This window comes from Cupressus sempervirens, chromosome 9 (assembly GCF_028749045.1).
Source record: "Cupressus sempervirens isolate cs-2001-9-10 chromosome 9, ASM2874904v1, whole genome shotgun sequence".
NCBI classification, from domain to species: Eukaryota; Viridiplantae; Streptophyta; class Pinopsida; order Cupressales; family Cupressaceae; genus Cupressus; species Cupressus sempervirens.
The window spans coordinates 56,210,619-56,231,574 of NC_143126.1; the positions used below are offsets into that span (position 1 = coordinate 56,210,619).

General features: G+C 35.8%; 2 protein-coding genes across 4 annotated transcripts in view; one reads left to right on the forward strand and one right to left on the reverse strand.

The window, feature by feature from the left end:
- LOC149537615 (GATA transcription factor 28-like) overlaps positions 1-20,956 on the reverse strand; it is a 107,665-nt gene that overhangs the window by 23,582 nt on the left and 63,127 nt on the right. The gene's annotated exons all lie outside the window — the stretch shown is intronic.
- LOC149537617 (uncharacterized) lies at positions 205-1,094 on the forward strand. The gene is made up of 2 exons (XM_089800175.1): positions 205-430; positions 565-1,094. The coding sequence occupies exon 2, from the start codon at positions 579-581 to the stop codon at positions 1,092-1,094; it is 516 nt and encodes a 171-aa protein (XP_089656301.1). The 5' UTR covers positions 205-430; positions 565-578.

Sequence of the window (20,956 nt, forward strand, 5' to 3'; positions counted from 1 at the left end):
TTTTTTGTTTTACTTTATATGTAGGCCACTGAGCCCCTTGTATCTCTCCTACGAACTGCTGATAGGGAGAAGCCCTCTATGGGCTACATATATGAGGGCATAGATAGGGCCAAGGAGGCCATTAGAGCTCAGTATGCAGGAGTGCAAGAGAAGTATGCTCCTATTTGGGACATCATTGATAGGAGATGACAGAATCAGCTCCACAGACCCATCCATGCAGCAGCTTACTTTTTGAATTCAGCATTTCGTTTCCGTCCTGACTTCAAGGCGGATGAGGAGGTTCTCACCGGATTATATACAGTGATCCAGAGGTTGAGTACTGATGAGGATAGCAGTGCTGCAATTATTGAGCTTGATAAGTTCAATAATAAAGAAGGGCCACTTTTCTCTAGCAGGGTAGCCATAGATGCTCGGGAAACAATACAGCCAGGTAAAAATTAAATAATATATTCAATGTTCATGAATCTAGATTCTAAACTTAAAGTTGATTATGTAATTTTAGAGTTAACTTGTAATTTGTAATTTGTAAATGAGACTAATTATTTTTATTTTCCCTTATTTCAGATAGATGGTGGCAAATGTTTGGGGCCACAACCCCAAAACTTCAAAAAATTGCCATTCGTATTCTGAGTCAGCTAAGCAGCGCTTCTGGATGTGAGCGCAGTTGGTCCATGTTCGAGCACATCCACTCGAAGAGGAGAAACAGGTTGACAGTGCAGAGGTTGAATGATCTTGTCTTCGTTCATTACAACCTCCGTCTTAGGATCAGACAAATTTTGGGCACTGACTCCTCTCCGATCATTCTGGAGGAGATTGATCCAGAATCAGAGTGGCTCACAAAGGTTGTAGATCCAGTCTTCACTGAGGAAGACCGTGCGTGGATTGACCAGGTGGATATAGAGGCTAAGGCAGCTAGAGCACGTTCTTCAGGCATTGGTAGACGCACACGTGCACGCACAGACACAGGCCCTAGCGACATTCGTGAGCCCATCTTATATGCGGGAGATATGGCTCGACAGTCCTCTAGGACCTACATTAGACGCCTTGCTACTAGGCAAACTGGATACTCTATGAGACTGAGGCTGAGGCTGTAGCCGAGCTTGAGGATGATGTTGAGGATGATGATGACTATGAGCCTAAGGCTTGAGCTGGAGCCTTGTTTTTATATTTTGTTTACAGATATTGATACTGAATCATTGATAGACATATGTTTCAAACTTTCATGGATCTTCATCTTAGATTCTTACATACATTTATGATTTGATGTCTTATGGATCATCTTACATACATTCTATGATTTAAATCATTATGATCATTTGATTTCTATTTACTTCAGCTAGCCTACAATTTAAATTTTAGATAACATAGTTACGTATGTGATGGATTTTATGTTCCATGTTTATGTATGTTAAGTTTTAACTTCTATTTGATGATGTTATAGTGTGCTTAAGTTATATTCAATAAAGGGTGCATGAAATAAGTTTTAAATTGTTAAAATCTTTAAATTTAAAGGGTTTTTTCAAATTTGCCGATTCATCGCCGATTCATTGCCGATTCACGATTCAATTCGGCCTTGCCGATTCAGATCCGATTCCGATTCACGTTTCTTTGGTTTAAACAATTAAGCACATGAACACAATGACAATATTTACATGGAAACCCAATGTGAGAGAAAACTATGGCAAAATAATTACTTTATATATAAACTTGTTTTACAATGTTTTTTAGGCACCAACCCCTATGTTTATTAGCACCAACTCAATGGAAGCACCAGCACCCACACATCACAGGCACCAACCTACTAGAAACACCAACTCCCACACTTCGCATGCACCAACCTACTGGAAGCACCAACTCCCATGCTTTGCACATGCCAACCTACTGGAAGCACCAACTCCCACTGCTTGTTTTCGTGAGCACCAACTCACTACACACAAATTGTTCTTCCACCTAGATAATCTTTCTTACTCAACTATTGATGGAAAATTTAATCAACCTGTTTATACTTCTTCTTTAAGTCTGCAAATTCTTTCTTTCTTGATTATTTACATCTGCATAAATATTTCTTTTATATCTGTCCCAATAAACATAATGTTATATGTACTTACATTTCTTTTATCTCTGCCCAAGTCTGCATAATGTTATATGTATCTGGATCATGTGATCAAATGAGACAGCCTCATTGCTCCTTAAATATAGTCTTTTACTCAGTTTTATCATTATGATTTGATATGTTGGTTATCACAAAGGGGCTTATATTATGTGTTCAATGGATATTGACTACCTCAGTTTCTTCCAACAAAAAACTGCTAAGGGATGAAGGGTTCAGAAAACTATTCTACTCACAGAATGCAAGAACTTGTGAATGTTTGTGACTCTACTAGACTTAGTTTAGCCATTGACATCAACCAAGTTGGTCCAATCTGCTACGGTAGATGTAAGATGTTCAAACTATTACAATTCCATTAACACCATTCATCGATGCATATAAATATGCAACTATAATTGAAGTAAAGCTCATTAAACTTTTATTTGACCATGCAAAGCTAACTTACAATCAGCAAGCAGCTAGTGGTATGGACTAGGCGAGTTCCACAAAGATTGATTCACTAATACTTCCATTCAACCAAACTACTTCTGCTCATGAAATGAAATCCCAAGATAAATGAGAAAATGAGGAAACCATGCAATACTCCAAAGTGATACGAACAATTCACCATGAAGACAAACAATGAAGTAACAAAAATTGGGTAGTAACATAGCAACAATTTCAATAAATCCTCTTTACAAATGAGGTGGGTGGGGTTTATATATTGAAGAGTGCACAATTAAGGGGGTTGAATCAGTAGAATAACAACTTTTTCCAATTAAAACTTTAATCACTGTGGTAGAATCAATTACTAAAATAAACAATCATGCACGTGTACACAATGACACAATATTTACGTAGAAACCCAATGTAGGAGAAAACTATAACAAAATAATTGTTTTATATATAAACTTGTTTTACAATGTTTTGTATGCACCAACCTACTAAAGGCTCCAACCCTTATGTTTATGAGCACCGACTCAATGGAAGCACCAACTCCCACACTTCACATATACCAATCTACTCGAAGCACCAACTCTCACTACTTGTCTTCATGAGCACCAACCCACTCCACACAAATTGTCATTCCACCTTGATAATCTTGCTTACTCAACTATAGATTTACATATGCATAAATATTTCTTATCTGCCCAATCTGCATAATGTTATATGTACTTACATTTCTTTTATTTCATTCATAAAAATCAATATATATCAGATTAATAGATCTGTATACATATCTTAAGAGTTGTACTCTGTCACATAGATTTCTTCATATAGTTTTCCCACCATTCTGCTCTCATAATCCGTTTTTTTCATTACTTCTTTCACCATCATGTTCAAATAATATTTATCCTTTGTATTTCTATGAATAGACATCTCTTCAAATGGTTACATCCTTTGTATTTGTTCACACACCTTTTCAGTATTTACTAATAGCTGCAAGCTTTTATCTTTTATTAATCATAGATTTATTCTGATCAATTACTATTCTAACACATTGTATATTTAGGAGTCTTTTTTATAATCACACTTCTCATCTTTAACTTATAGAATTCATAATTCTTTGGATTCTTTGACACAACCATCTTCATTAATTAGTCGAAGTAAACTTTAACTAATTGTTTGTCTTTCTTATTTTATCACTATGTAAACATTTCAATCGGTGGTATCTTTAACAGCTTTTTACGCTTTGACTAAACCTACATGGCTGACTCATAGCTGATGACTTCACTCTTACTTGTAATCGATAACATCCGATAATGAAATCACTCACTTGGTAAAAGATCTATAAGCTGGGAGGTATCATAGTGATACATAGTTATATCTATATATATAAATCACCATATTAATATATATAAGAATCTTGTCCAATTATGAATCTTGTCTGATGATATATATACATATAAAAATTGCCCTCCACATTGCAATTGTGTTATCGATGATCATTTTAATATCTATCTTTATAAATGCTGTCCCTCTTAATCGCAATCGCTGCCCATCATACACCTTCCATCAGTTTTAAAATCTCTATCTAACGTGATCATTGCTTTCTGTTATTGGTGTATGATATGCTTAAACACCTTGTCATCTTCCTATATATTTCAACGCTGCCTTTGTGATGAGATTGTCACTGCACATAGTAAATACATGTCTTCCAACCGCTCTCCATCATGACTTTCATTTGTCTTGTTCTATATTATCAATGCCTAAATTTGTTGAATAGTTTCGTCATTGGGTAATTAAGCCATGCCTCTCCGCTTCATGTTTTCCACCAATCACTTCTTTGTTGATGTTTCAAAAGACTATGCCACTGATGATATTGGTGTCGCTTGGTCTTCCATACTTCATTGTCTCCTTATTTTATCGAGCTATGTCGAGTTGTATTTAGATTGACAGTTGCTTGTATAACTCCCTTTTATGAGGTTGCTCAAATATTTTAGTCGAACAAATCAGTACAGACCTTTACTCACCAACTATAACATTACAAAGTTAATGATACATATTGCTAAACCTGTATATCCTGCTATGATGTCATCTCTTCCCTTCATCAAAACTTTAAAGATTGTCGTCTTATAATAACTTGCCACATATTTCTTACCAAGGTCGATTGGTATTCATTTTGTTCATTTGTTGAAAACTCTTGACGACATGGACAATTTCAACTCCTTCAAACAAATCAACTTCTTTGATATATCATTGTATGCTTTGACATGAATTCTTAAAGTCCCTTGATCAAAAACTGTTGCCTAATCTTAGTTATGTTTCAATTCTCTTTCCTGACCTGTCTATGAATGCCTTTATAATTTAATCTCATTAATATGCCTTTGACATCAAAGACAATACTTCCATGAATTAAGAACAATTGGGCAATATCATAGCAAAAACTTCAACAAATACTCTTAATAAATGAGATGGGTTGGATTTATATAGGAGCCTCAATTACAATGAAATGCCAAGATTGATTTAAAATCAATGACCCAAATTAATCCATTGCAAACCCTAATCAGGGCAACTGAAAATAGCCAACAGAAATGAAGCACCACAAAATTAGCCAATGAGAAAATTCAAAGGCCTGACGGCCAATAGGAAGCAAGGAAACAACCTAGTCATCGTACAACTCATCATTATGATCATGTGTGCCTCTTATCTCTTGCAATCTTTATCCTAATTCAACTTTATTTACCTTAGGGATTCTTCATCATTCTTGGAACTATTTCCCTTGGATGTCCTGACTCTATAATACTTGGAACCCTTTGTATTTCTACCCTCATCATTTGGAATTCTCCTTTTCATTTTTCATATTGGCACCTGATCATCTCAGCAATCCCTTGAGCACATTAACATCTTCCTCACCCAATTCCTTGTATGACTCAATCATCATCAAGATCACTCCCTTGATGGGAATCTTGTCCTTAAATTCGTTCTTGCTCTCAACCTCAGACTTGGTCTTATGTCCTTATCCATTTTCCTATGCTAACTTTGGTGTTAGAACAACCATCGAACATTCGTTTTTGTACTTGCTTGATTGTTATGGAAAATTGATGCAAATAGGGACAACTTGATCTCCTCGCAAGATAGTCTATATTCTTCAAGGATTTATTCAAGTGAACAATGACTTGCATAGCGACACATGAATGCTCATAAATTGAAACCTTGAACTTGTCTATGGACTCCTTTAAATCCGAACTCATCCCATGTTCTTGCTTGATGAAGGTTTGGTCTTGGGGTAATTCCTTCTACTTGATCCATGATTTTTCTTTCCTTTGGCTCTGAAGTGCACTATCTTGAATTAATGTCTTCCTTTGATCTTGACCGATTTAGGTTAGTCCTCTTTCATTTATATCATGGCCTCAAGCTTGCACTTGTCTTCCACCTTCCTTTGTTCACTTCCTTTCAAATATCCCTGCCTTTGATCCAAACATGATTCCTGGTACAAAGCTTGATGTCAGTACAGTCTTAAGGGACTAAAACAAAATAATAAATTTCAGACTTCTAAATCCATGATGAATTCAATGCCAAAGTTTAGTAATTCTATCCCTTGATAAAAATAGCTAAGATAAGAATTTGTATTAGAATCATAACAATAAAAATGATCAACATTTAGCCACAAAATTAAAAAATCAGACTTTCATTGAATTATGATTTTCTGAGGACACACATGATAAGTCTGAAAATTACTCAAGGATTCGTTCGAACAACTCACTCAGCTCACCACACATTATGTCCATGAATTTAAATGTCCATGACTTAAAATTATGAATCAATCATGCCCAAAATCCAACTTTACCATTAAGGCCGACTTAAATTGTCTGAAGATATGCTGCAACTGCCCCTTTTTAGATGAATTTAGGCTGCAAACTCTGTGATTTAGGCCAAAAGAACATTTTAATAACTCCACAATACCACAATTAATCATAGCCTTAGAACAGATCCTTAAGGTCTCCCATACATGCAGATTACTATTTAAGATCCCTTTAAAACTCTGAAAATTTCTAAGGGAAAACGATTCTTGTGGGGGTGTCTTCAGACATAGCCTGAAAATTCTTGTTTCCAGCCCCTTCATTGCTTCCAATCTAATAAAAAAAATGTGTGTTTTATCCTTGTAGTCATTCCATAACCAAAGCTGCAGTAGTTGGCGTTTCATGGAAGAAACTTACCAACTTGTCCTTTGATGCCTCTGAACCTGTCCTAGAATCAGTACATTGATCCCCAAACCAACCTGCAATGATCCTTTGACGAATTTGTTTGCCTTTGATTTTATTTTTTAAAACATTGCAAAAAATCACACCATATGGGGAAAATTTCAGACTTGGTCAGAAAATAGCTTATTCCCAGCCCTTTCCCAACCGCAGAATGGTATTGAAACCTTCAGAAATCACTCCTTAATCTGCAATCATCCCTTGTATGGTTTGGTGACCATAAAATTTCCTATTATTGCCATAACCAACCCCATTCATGGAGGTTTTCCAATTTTGGACTAAGAATGCATTACTTGCAGCCCCTCTTATGTCCTCAAATCAATCACAAAACACAGAATTCTCTCCTCTGATGCTTCACAATGGTTCATGGACAAACTTGGACACTTGAAAAATTTTCAAAATAACTTGTCAAAATCGAGCTTCTTGGCCTCTCTTAGCAAATCCTTTATCCCTTTACGGATGTGGCTTCTTCTTTTAAAGTAATTTTGGCTTTGTTTTTCACCCACACAAGAAATGTGGGATAAAACATTTTAACTCCTAAGAGCTTGTACAACATTATCAAATATTTCCCCTTTATTTAATTTATTTATTAAAACAACAGTAAGGGGAAAATTGATCCATGTGTGGACTAATAAAAATTTGACCAGGTCTCCTTTTATCACTTCAAAGGAGGAATCCACACTTTCATAGGAGGATATACACACTTCTCCTTATCCGACCAGGGGAATTCATGCCATGTCCGGAATTTATCAATTTAAGTGGGGAAATTCGTAGTAACTCCATATTTTGTGTATTTTTATAAAGAAAATTTGATTTTCCTTAGGATTCTAACAATTTTAGGTACAAAAAATCCATTTCTATAAGGATTTTAAGACCCTTATGCATAAAATATGCCTTTTGGACTATTTGACTGGCCAAAATTTAAATACACTTATGAATTTGGCTCAACACACTAAAACTTGACCTCGAAGAACTTTAATTTTAGTACTTCCACTTTAAAATCATAAGTTGACATCTCAATTTCTCAATCACCCCTCTATCTTTTAAGCTCTTAACCACCAAAAAAATGCCAAAAACTAACCAACCTAAAATTACAAGCGAAAAGAGGGGGTCTCCATTTAACTGGGAGATGGTGTGAAAACCTCACAAAAGGTGTCTCCAGCTACAAGGGAAAAATTTGTTATATCTTGGGCATATCCAGAAATTTTGTAGAATCAAGGAGGGGCAAGCTCTTTCCACTACCCTTATGAAGAGAAGGAAGCAGTCTTATATAAAATTGTCACCAAAAGAACTACAAATTATGTCTTTTGTAGGGTAGTTAGAATGATAAGCATCAAGGGAGGGTATTAAAGTATTATCATAATGCATCCGGAATGGTCATCTTAGTTGGTTAATTAAGTTTCCTTTCTGTATTTTGATAATGAGTGATCCATTTAGGAACATCATCTTGTGGTCTCTTATAAATAAAGTCTTTCGTCTCTATTGTACATCTCAATTTATAAAAACAGAAGACTTTAGAAAGTTTCAAGATAATTTAGTCAACAAGGCTAAAAAAGAGCTAAGTTTTGTTACTTCTATTGGCCCCCAACATGCTTGTCATAAGACTCGTAACCATGTTGGAAGTTGATGAGGCTGCAGAAACCAATCTGGTCTCCGACAAGCACTCAGTTTTTGAAATCTCTAAGTTAATCTTTTGATACTTTCCAGATACCTCAAACCATTTGATGTTTCAACTTGTTATGAAAAGCATTATTATAATGTACAAAGCTAGTTATGAGAAACATTAAAATATTCAACACCAAAATGAATTTGTCGAAAAGACATTAGAATAAAAGGTAACCTCATTTTCTTTGTCAGTTGTGAGTAAGATACCCATTAGTAGTTGAAAGGTTTTTAAGTACTATTAGAATGTCAACTATTATAGGGATTCATTAGAAGCATTTAGGATAGAAAGGCTTTATCAAATATTATAGCTTAAGTCATTTTGTAGTGCAACCTCAAAGAAATTTGTGCTTCAATAAATGCAATAATTAAAAAATATACACCAAATGTATTTATTGATACTATTGTCTATACTAACTTAAACATTCAAGCCAATGCACTTGGTAAACATAATGCCTAGTTTAAAAAGCCTTTGCCAGCATCTTACTCATAGATTGTCAATCGAACCTTTCTAATAGATTTACAAATCCATCAATGTTTGGAGAGAAAATCTGTCATATATTATAATTGGAAATATTAAAGTGTTAGTTTCATACTGCACAATATTTAATCATTGACAACATGTGACCAATTTAAGGAAAGAAATGAAAACTTCATAGAATGCAATGATTGCATAATATGCATTAAAAAAATATGTCGAAAAGTTAAATTTGTGTAGCCTTCTCAGCATCCTCCTACCTATGCATAAATTGACATTATTGAGTAGGTTACGGATATCCATTAAAAGTGAAAAGGTTAGAAGAATTCTGTCAAATGTTGTAGTTGCAACTACCTTGATCATCATGTATCCAAAATGTGAAGGCATAAACTAGGGATAGTTGCTCATGATGAATAAAACAATGCAGAGCTTGCCAAAGCTAAGTTTTGTCTTGAATCTTGATTAAGGTTGAAAAACAACTTAGCAAGCTCCATAAGGGTGCACCATTGACAAATCTTGAGCACAAATTTCAAGAAAAGGCGCTATAGAATGCAATGATTGTATAATATGCATTAAAAGGATTAGTCAAAAAGTCAATTCATGTAGTCATCTCAATATCGTCCTACCTATGCATAAATGGTCATTATCGAGCAAGTCATAAATATCCATTAAAAGTGAAAAAGTTAGAAGAATTTTGACAAATGTTGTAGTTGCAACTGCCTTGATCATTGTGTATGCAAAATGCTAAGGCATAAACTAGGGATGGTTGCTCATGTTGAATAAAAGGATGCAGAGTTTGCCAAAGCTAGGCTTTGTCCTAAATCTTGATAAAAGTTGAAAAACAACTTTTCAAGCTCCATAAGAGTGCACTATTAACAAAGCTTGGGCACAAATTTCAAGAAGAGGTACTAGAAAAATTATGGATAACAATGCAAAACCTGTCTTAGGTATGATTCATTTGCACCTAATCTATTGGTTGTGATCCTTTCAGCCATGCTTATTTTAGTCAAGTAAGTGCTCGGGGAATGCCAAGCATTGGTGGATTAATTTTATATATGCTTGATCATGTTTGTTCCTTGGCTAATTCAAAGTTAATAATAAACAAGGCTTGGCCAATACACCTAAGCTTCTTGTGGTAACTCGTTTGATCTAGAAACTTATTGTACTTGATGCAACCAATGAATTGAAAATTGAAAGAATTGGTGGGTCACTGAGAAGGTAATTAATATTATATGAATGGTCAATTAGGCATATATAGATTATTAGTTAGTTTTTAGATAACATGAAATCTTCTTAATAGCGTTTTAGAAAGTTAATATTTTGATCTCAGCTATTCAGTCAAGGTTACATTGGGACGTGGGTACGTGGGGTACTTAGGATACGAGTATGGGTACGACTATTTTGAGATGGGGGTACTTGGGTATTTCAGAACTTTATTTTTAATTATACTTTTATATTTATAGAAAATTTGAATTTATGAGTCTTGACAATGGTTTTTCAAAACAAGAACACTGATGAAGTTTGCAAATATAATGTATTGTTTTCAGTTTCAGATTTGCTATATGTTTGTAATAATAATATATGATAAATGTTTAGATACATAACACAGAAGGCAGACTTTAAACATAAACAAGATCATAAATCATATGACAATGACATATTGCAAAAGATAAACTTCTGGCTTGAACAGTGATAAAGTTTATTGTTAATCAATATTGTATGAAAGTTTCAAACTGATTAGGTATTGAATTAAGTTTGATAAACAAGAAGCTGATACACAAAGAAAAAAACTGAAAGAAAGTATCAGAAATCTTAATCAAGGTCCTTAGTAATGGTGCTCTCCACCGAGTACCCGGTACTTGGGTATGCGGGTACGAGTACTAGGGGTATGGGTATGAGTATCCATGCAGCCTTGGCTATTCTCTATATAAGGAGACTATTTGTAATTACTCGTTTATGAATAATTAAATATTGTAACATGGTATCAAAGCAGTTCAGTGAGCTTCTATAAGATTTGGTGAATTTCCGAAAAGAAAAATTCGTAGAACTTTTTGTCCTGGAATTTATTTCGTATATTTTTGTATCATTTTAAATTTAAAAACGACTTTGCAAATTCATTGGCAAATTTTAGATTTTTTTGCTGAAAGTCAAGAGCCCAGTGGAGGATTTTAGCTACGTGATTTCCTCGTAGAGTAAAATTCTACAAATTTTGTTGCTTGCATGTGCTTTTTGTGTGTTACTTGCATGTGTTGCTTTCCATGCAAATTGTTTTCATGTTGTACCATGTGATGAAGTTTGACCATTTTCTTGGGTATTTTACCATGTGAAATCTAGTGTTTTGATGCGTAAAGGTTTCTGTGATTAGTTTGTTAGAAAGTAAAGTCAACCAAGAGAACTAAAAGGTGGGGGTAGCAGGGGGAATGAATTAGTAATGCACTTAAAACAACTCTCAATATCTTTTTTTATTTTGAAACATGTAAACAATAGATGCAACAACCATAGAAAGATAACCATGCACAATAACACAAGATATGTTAACAAGAGAAACCCTTGATCAGAGGGAAGACCCCGATGGGAATGATGTCCACAAGATGATGTACTAATATGAAAGTTCCTTGTGAAAGGATAGACTCTGTTAGGAGCCAATGTAAACAACTAGTACATATGAGTCCCTATTAAGAGGCTTTGAATCCTTGTTGGAAGATTCCAACCCTATTAGGAGCTATACCAACCCAGCTATGCATTTAAAACAACTCTCACTATCTTTATTAATTCTAAAACATGTAAATAATAAATGCAACAACCATAGAAGATAACCATGCACAATAACACTAAATATGTTAACTAGGGAAACCCTTGATTAGAGGGAAAACCCCAGTGGGGATGGTACCCACAAAATTATGTACTAATATATTCCTTGTAAGAGGATTGGCTCTGTTAGGAACCAACGAGATACATTCAGTACATATCAATCCCTGCTAGGAAACTTTGAATCCTTCTAATGAGGTCCAACCCTGGTAGGATTTGTAGAAGGCAGATGGACCCACTGTCCAAACAGCTTCAAGGGACAAACCACCAAACTCACTGTCCAACTGGCCTCTGTATTATTATAAAAGTTCCTAACAGATGATGTACAATGTACTAATAGGAGCTAATGAAGTACAATCAGTACAAAGGAGCGACAAAAGATGGTGTACTAATATAAAAGTTCCCTGTGAAAGGATAGACTCTGATAGGAGCTAATGAAATACAATCAGTACATATGAGTCCCTGTTACAAGACTTTGAATCCTTGTTAAAAGATTCCAACCCTGTTAGTTCTTGTGCCAACCCACTTTTCAAATAGCCTCATACTATCTTCACCAAAATATCTTCAAGATAATCTTATCCAAGTTATAAACTAACTAGACAGCAACTTCTTTATCAATACAGTTCTTTTGAAGCTCACGACACATCCTCAACATCAATCTCTGCTCTAACATTAACCAAATTCGCATTCAAGCTTGCATAACTAACAAAATGATCTCATTGATACACTTGTCACACTTCCAACCACGGGAACAACCTTTCCTTTATACTAAGTCCTAAAACAAGTACTGAGTCAGCCTTTAGGCTTTCTCAATTTACAATGAGTAATATAGGACATCATTAAGCCATTACAATTACATGTTACATTACAATTAACACTTCCATAATGATTTTATCAATAGTCTACTCACAAGAATCAACACATTAAATGACTTCATAAGTCGGCCCAAACTGCATATCTGATTTCGCTATCTTGGACATGTCTCTGACCATCCTCTAAACTCACTTAACCAAACTCTACCTCAAGATACAACTATTTTACCAGTACCTGCTTTCCAAAAACTCTCTTGAAAGCTACCTTTAGAAAACATCTCATAACTCTGTCATGACTTCACATCTCTTTCTAAACTCATAACTGAATCATTTGTACACATCACTAAATATATTCCCAATCGCGCATACCTAACTCCTTGGCTGTTGACCGCGCCAAACGCATCTTCCTCTACAACTCTGACAATCTTCACAAAATAAATGTATATGTTGACATCAATCACAAACACTATCATGAATGTAACATATATGCACTCAATCATGTGTCCAAAAATGCTAACATACTCCCCCATAGGAATATCATCAGCATTCATGCTAACATGGTTTTCTAATTTTTGTCTTAATAAAACTAGTGCTCAGTTTTTAATAAGTTCCTCCTTAAACAAATTAGTGCTTGGGTTTTTAATAAGTTTCTCCTGATAAAAATTGGGTTGGTCATGATTTTTTCCTCAAAAAATTCTAGGTTGGTTTTATAATTTTTGTCCATAAAATTTATTGTGGGTTTTGTGTGATTTTTTGCCTCAAAAAGGCTAAGTTTTGCACTCTAATTTGTGTCTTGTATTTTGTGTTGGCCTTTGATCAATTATAATCCTATTTAGTCTTTACAATATTATCCTAAAAAAGCATTTTTGGATGGCTTTTACCCTGGTTTTCAAATAAAAGGAATGTTTTGTAGACTTCAGTTTCAAGGTTTCCCAAATTTTTCCACCAAAATTGTGGTTTATTGCAGCTAGTCTGGACCATATCTAAAGTTGCCAAGGCAACAGCCTGTACACAAGGGTTTGCCAAATTTTCCACAAAATTATGGTTTCCATTTTCAGCAGCTGATCTCAAAGAGGGCTTTGTTCCCCAGAATCAGGTTGGAAAGATTCTTGGTCATTAACATGCAAGGAGGGTCTCAGCAACAGCAAAACGCTCTGACGAGAAGGGGGCAGTCTTCTTTGTATTTGCAATCAAAAGACATTGTGTCTTCTGAGGGGTAGTTTTGTAAAATGACCAAAAAGGGAGGGTAGTAAAGTAATTAATATTATATTAAGGATCATTTAGGCATATTTAATCATTAGTTAGTTTTTAGGTACTATAGAAAATTTCTTGTTAGCTTTTTATAAAGTTTCTATTTCATTCTTTGTTATTCTCTATATAAGGAGACTATGTCTCCATTTGTAATTACTTGTTGCAAATAATGAAATATTGTAACAATCACAACATTCACAGTGTCCTTGGAAATTTTACAAATGAGTTTTGCATAACAATATTCATGATGTCCTTGGAAAAATGATATCAATAATACACATCTAATCATAGATGTTATCTCATTATAATAATGTTCACCACAGCTAATCTTAGCGGCTGAGTTATAAAGAATAAAACATTTATGTAATAACATTGATGACATCCACCATGCTTGCTTACAAAGTCTGGTCAATGATTTCACCTCAAACTTCTCTCTTAAAGAAGAATTCATTAACAAGGGATTGCCCCTCGAACTTCTCTCATGGAAGAGCTCACTAACAAGGGATTGCATATCGAACTTTGCACTCAAAGAAGTTCTCATTAACAAGGGATTTCACCTCGAACATCTCTCTTGGAGAAGATCTCAATAACAAGGGATTGCACCTTGAACTTCTCTCTTAGAGAACTCATTAAAAAGGGATTGCACTTTGAGCTTCTCTCAAAGAAGATCTCATTAACAATATGCATAGAGTCATTGAAAATGGGATTCTCTCTCAGCAAGAGAATCATTTTCCACTAAGCCAAGCTTATCCCGGAAGTAGCATAACTTCACTCTCAAAAAAGGCTTGCTATGTATATATGTAATCTGTTCCTTCATAGAAATGTATTAAGCTTGATAGCTTTCCTTTCAACCCTATCATTTAAATAATGGTATTTAATCTCCACATGTTTTGACTTGTCATGGAATATCGGATTAATTGAATTTTTACACAACTTTTGTTGTCAAACAAGACAGAAGGTTTGAAAGGCTGTCCAAAAAGATCTGCAAGTAGTTTGTGAAGCCACACTGTTTCTTTCACAGTTATACATGTTGCAACATACTCTGCTTCAGTTGTACTCTAGGCCACACAACATTGCTTCCTATTGCACCAAGAAATCATGGCTCAACCTACGCTGAAACAATATCCTGAAGTAGTCTACCCGTTAGGTACCCACCCTGCCCAATTTGAATCAGAGAATCCTTCTAAGTTCAGCTCAATACCTGAGGAGTATTTTAGTCCACATCCTACTAACCATGAACATATCTCAATGTATGGTTGGCTGCCACAAGATGAATTTGCCTTGGTTCACACGTGAATTGACTCAATGCATTAACTGCATAACATATATCAGGTCTTGTGTTAACCAAGTACATTAAGCAACCAATAAGTTATCTATACATGATAGGATCGACTAAATTTGATACAATTGCATCTTTGTGCAATTATTTCAGATTTGCTTCCATATGAGTAACCATGGATTTACAGTCTAGCATTTCGAATATCTTTAAAATATCTATTGCATATTTACCTTGACCCAGTATGATTTCATTTCAAGGAAATAATGCAATTTCAAGGAAATAATGCAACAACCCAAGATCTTTCATTTCAAATTCTAAAGTAAGTTCTCTCTCCCACTTAGCAATGAGATCATTCTTGACACAAAAGTCTACACCCATGCCCTATGTGTTATCCCGGGCAACCTCATGTAACATGGGAACAACCTCCAACTTTGGGATATGCACTTTGAGATTGAATCTCCGGAGAAGGTTGACTTCCTTACAATCAAGACGCACCTAGCTACAACTTTTAAAGAAAAGGGATAAAAATTGCATGAAACCAAATGCTGAAAGGGAAAGCAATGATGCACCAAATTGGCATAGGGCTGCTATCTCTACCTATGGATGCACAAAAAATGAATAAAGCACCCAAATACACAGATCTTGACTCCAATCTACTCTTCCAAAACTCACATGAAGGTAAAAACTAATGAGATGTCGCAAGGAAACATGTTCACAATGCAACATTCAGTAGGAGGTTAAACAAGACATACGAACTTGGAAAAATATAAAGTAAATAATCCATACAAGGCAAGAAAATGCACAATATATTAGAATAACAAGATAAGGTTAAAAATAGGGATTTCTATTCTTGAAAGGCAGAAAAGTAAACACAGTTGCAAGGCATAAAGCTAGTACAAGCGAAACAAACAAGAACTGAGAAAATATTTACAAACCTTGTCTTTATCAAGTTCAGGCATAACTCAGATCTAAACTTGAAGTTCAAACTCCAACCACAGTGGAGTTGAAGTTACAGAAAAGCAAAAAGAAATATCAGAATAAAATCTGATCTTTGTATGAAACTTGCTCTTGGAAGTGACAGGAAAAGCCAAATGAATGCACCTAGCAGATGGAAAGATAAAATCTAACTGATCTTATCCCTACAAGTCAATAAACAAGCATGGAGTGTGCTGCCATCATGATTACAAGGCTGAAGAAGTCATTCTGCATTAAATAAATAGTTATTGCAACAAGTCATGCCCGCAATTATTCAAATTGTGATGTCAAAAATATCAGGATGGGATAACACAAAGTTTTAACCCACATGCACATACCTATAAGTACCACTGCCATGCATGGAAAAGGTCGAGGTTCGCAGTAAAAAGATGAACCACCAATGAAGATTTTTATTTTTGAAAAGACTTAAATGTGATGCAAAGTCCCCAAATGAAAGATTAAGACACAACAGTTGATTAAGAAATAACTTTTAATATGATGGTTGACATAGTTTCCTATAATAAATAGCAAAAGAAAACACAGGAAGGGATAACTCAAAAATTTGACCCTGCCACATGGCACAATCTCGTTATCCCGAAATCTGCCATGCAACTCCCTGAAATTGATCATAGGATGGCGAGGGCAAACCACGACCGTAGATGAAGAATAAAGATGCACGGGCCTTTAAACCTGGGAAAATGCTACATTAGCACCACTGAATAGAATGGAAACACGTGGCAGAGCCTAAAGGTTTTGCCATTTCGCAAGGGGCAAAAAGGGAACCCTACAAAATGGCGTAAGAGGCATAACACGATGGTTAGGTCGCAGATTTGTCGTGTTAACCCCTGAGACAGATTTCAGCCCATTGAAATTTTCTCGGCTCGGTAATCTGTGATGGGCTGAATGGGGGCAAAAATTGGCCAACAATCATCGTTGTCTGTAAGACACAAATCATCAACATAAAGAACAAGAATCGGCACCTTGTTATCACTTACATTGAAGTAAAGATTTGGATCAGCATCATTCTTATTGAAACCCAAGCTTAGAAGATAGTGATCAATACTCTCATACCAAGCACAAGGATCTTGCTTAAGACCATATAAAGCCTTTTTCAGCTTGCAAATGTCAGACTCGCTGTCATGAATTACAAAACCTTTTGGCTGCTCAATGCAAACTTCCTCTTCAATCACTTCATCTAGAAAAGTTGTTTGTACATCCATTTTATGAAGTTTCCAGCCCTTTTATGTTGCAATAGCAATGATAGATCTAATAGAAGTGTAGGGAAACCTCTAGCAAAAGTATCTTCATAGTCTATCCCTTCCTTTTGCAGGAAACCTCTAGCAACAAATCTGGCTTTATTTTTCTCTATACTACCATCAGCAACATGTTTAATCTTAAAAAACCATTTGGAAGAGGCTATTGATTTACCTATGTTGAACCCTTGGTATTCGATCATTGCTTATTTGTCATTGATGTCAATAAGGCATATATGTCAGGTATCTCAGTCAGATTTGGTACACGATACAATTTTAAATGCTAGTATATAAGAATATAACATTAATACTCATATCACAAGACCAAGTTGATATGGTTATTATGTGTTTCAAATCATGAGTAATGTCCTAATACATTGCATTAGTCATTATTGATTAGGTCGATAAATTGTGAAGTTTATAACATTAAAGGTTTTTCCATACTAAAAGCAGTCAAAAATGGGTGACTAGCCCAATGGAACAAACTAGTGATAGAGTCACTAATAGCTCAAAAATAGCTCACTGACCAAAAGAGCAACAAAGCTCACTTACCACCCATATTCACTATCAAAAACACCAGCAACCAAAAGGGCCCTTATGAATTTGCAGCCTCCTTCTAAGCAAAACGAAAACAAAGAAAAGAAGCGCAACTGAGGGGCAACTTCAAAAACCAAGGAGATGCCACAACTTCCAACACTAGACATATTGAATCCCTCGTCCTTCCACTTCAAAATTGTCATAATCAAAGCCACTTTAACTAAAGTGACACCAGCAGAGAATCCACCAAAAACAAACAACCTCAAGCCAAGCAACACCAAGAAAAACAGAGCAAAAGCAAATCCCTGCATCATCAAAGGGTGACACCCCCTCATCTCAACAACCCTCAAGAAAAGAAGCTACAGCAACACCATGGGGGTAAATCCCCCCACCCCATCTTACCAGATCGACCACCTTGTAGCACTCGGTAAACCTCACAAGGAGTTCCTCAACCATACTACTATAACTTCCCTCCTCCTCAATAGGCTGAAATCTCACCTCAATAAGAGCAGCAGGGAAGAGATCCTCCCCCATAAAGTCCAGGGACATAGCCAACTAGCCTCAGAAAAACCATTGTAATGAGAACAGCAAACTGAACCATCGCCCACCTCCAACCACCAACAATGGAGGCAAAAACCAAAGGGGCCCATCTCTTTAAAAAACCCTTTCTCTGCAAACACAAGCATGCAAAAAACATGAGAATTAGAGCAGGCCAAGAAAGGGATGCCCAACAATTGTTGGATGAACTAAAAAGACGACACACAACTCTCCACATAGAGATCAACCAAACAATAGCCTAAAAGATACAACTGCCATTCCAGAAAAAGGGCATGTACCCGGAAAAGCCCAAATGGTGCCAGGGAAAGCACACAAGGGGAGAAGGGTAGAGTAAAGGCTTCACTTGACAAGCCATACAAAAAATATGAGAACCCCTGCCATTCACAGACCAAAGCCCTACAAAATGCATACATTCAAACACCCCATCAAACTCCTGCTGCAAACAACAAACAGAGAAGCCAAACACGAATGCATCCTCAATAACCATAAAATGTTTGTTGTTGAAAGTAAAAATGGTTGGAGCAATCCCCCCAAACATGAATCCCTATCCTAAAACAATCTCTCCACACAGGTCCTCAATAGGGAAAGACCCACAAATCAAGAGGAGATACGTTTAGAGACAAAGGACCACTCATACAAGCAAGGAACATGTAGCCTAGAGCACACCATACTATTAGCAAACGAAACGCCAAGAGCTGAGAAAAACCTCACTTCAAAAAACTCACCAGAGGCCAGAATCTATTGCGCAATCACCCACTACGATCTAGAGGGGACTGACCACCAAACCTCCTCCAAATCCTTCTCAGCCCCTCCCGGATCATCTCCATCCTCTCCATTTCCCTCCCCAACGCTGCTAGGGTTTCGAGATAATTATAAATATTGATTATGAAGGTTGAATTATTTATTATTCCATAACGATGTAATTATGGTCAAATCGGATTTGAACATATTAAGTTTTAAACAAGACCCCAACTATTATACCTTTTTTTTAAACAAGACCCCAACTATTATACCCTTTTGGAAAGGTAACAAACAAATATAGAATGGGTCTGAGTAAGAATTTGCAAAATACATGGTTAGAGAGAGAGAAAACCAATTTCACTAAGTCAGTTTCTGATAGTTTTACCTAGTTTTGTCCTAAATCAGTTTTGAATGGGTTTTTGTGTCGGTAAATAAGGACAAAGGACATTTAGAAGTAGGGGATTCATTCCTTCAAATAGTGGTAAAGGTGGTTTTGACAAAAGTTGCAAGATTTGAGTAAAATTTGTTGTAGACCGAATAGATTGCAGACAAACTACAAAACAGCGAAGGAGAGTGTAATGGTTGTTGATTTTAACTTGTTATTTATGATTTGCTTTTTATTTGGATGTATAGCTTTGGGTATATTTTGATTTTGATTTTCAGATTTATCATGTTTATCATTATGATATTGTTCACTAATATTGATACGTATTCTAAAAATTGAGTAATGTAATCGGATATTATTTCCTAGATGACATCAAATGTTGTATGTTATGGTTCTATAATGTTTAAATGACATGCTTTGTGCTTAGTTTCATATGAATGACATGTATATTTGCAAATTTCAATGTATGTTTTAAAATTTCCCTATAGATATAGCCGTCCCTATTTGTCATCCCCACATCCCCAAAATTGCCAAAATAAATGTTGTCCCATCGTCCCCGTGCCGGAAACTCGAGGGAACATAGGTTAGACAATGGTGACTCCGATCACATGACTAAAGCACGAGAGCTGTTCAGTCAACTTTCTGAGTATGAATCAGGGATCCCCGTAGTGCTTGGCAATGATGCCTTGTATGCAATTAAGGGACAAGGAATCATACAGTTTCAACTTGAGTCAAAAGGATCAATTGATGCTCACAAAGTGTTGTATGTACATAGATTAAAGAACTTGTTGTCCATCTCAATTATGGATGAAAAAGGTTACACAATTACCTTCTAGAAAGGGCAAGTGTTTATATGCCCAAAGGGATCCAGTCTAGACACAGGTGTGAGGATTAAACTCAGGGAAAGCAACTTATATAGGCTACAAGGTAACTCCATTCAGGTTGTGAGTTGTGGCATAAGAGGATGGGGCACTTGCATCACAAAGCACTACCTATTGTCATCAGTGGAAACTGTGTAGCCGACGGGATGGTATCGTCAAAAATTGTTGTGTAGCCAATGGGTTCATGTCGTCGGTAAAGATTGTGTAGACGATGGACTCCTTCAGGAAGGTTCTGCGAGAAGTAGATTAGTATGCGGAAAGTATTTATGCCCCGTCTGGGATCATTGTAAATCATCTCATGACCAGTTATGTAATTTGTTGGCATATGCGAATAAAAGAGTACTGTTGTTCATGTTCATTATCTGTGTGCATTTATTAATTAACTTATGCGGTAAACACTTGGCGTCGTTGCCCTATGAACCTGGAAGGAGGGAGGAATGAAGCTTAATGCCAAATCAGCTTAACAAGGATCAAAATAAGATAAAGGGGAAAGATGGCATACGCAATGTGCAAGAAAATTTAATTCTGGCACAACAGGCAGAGC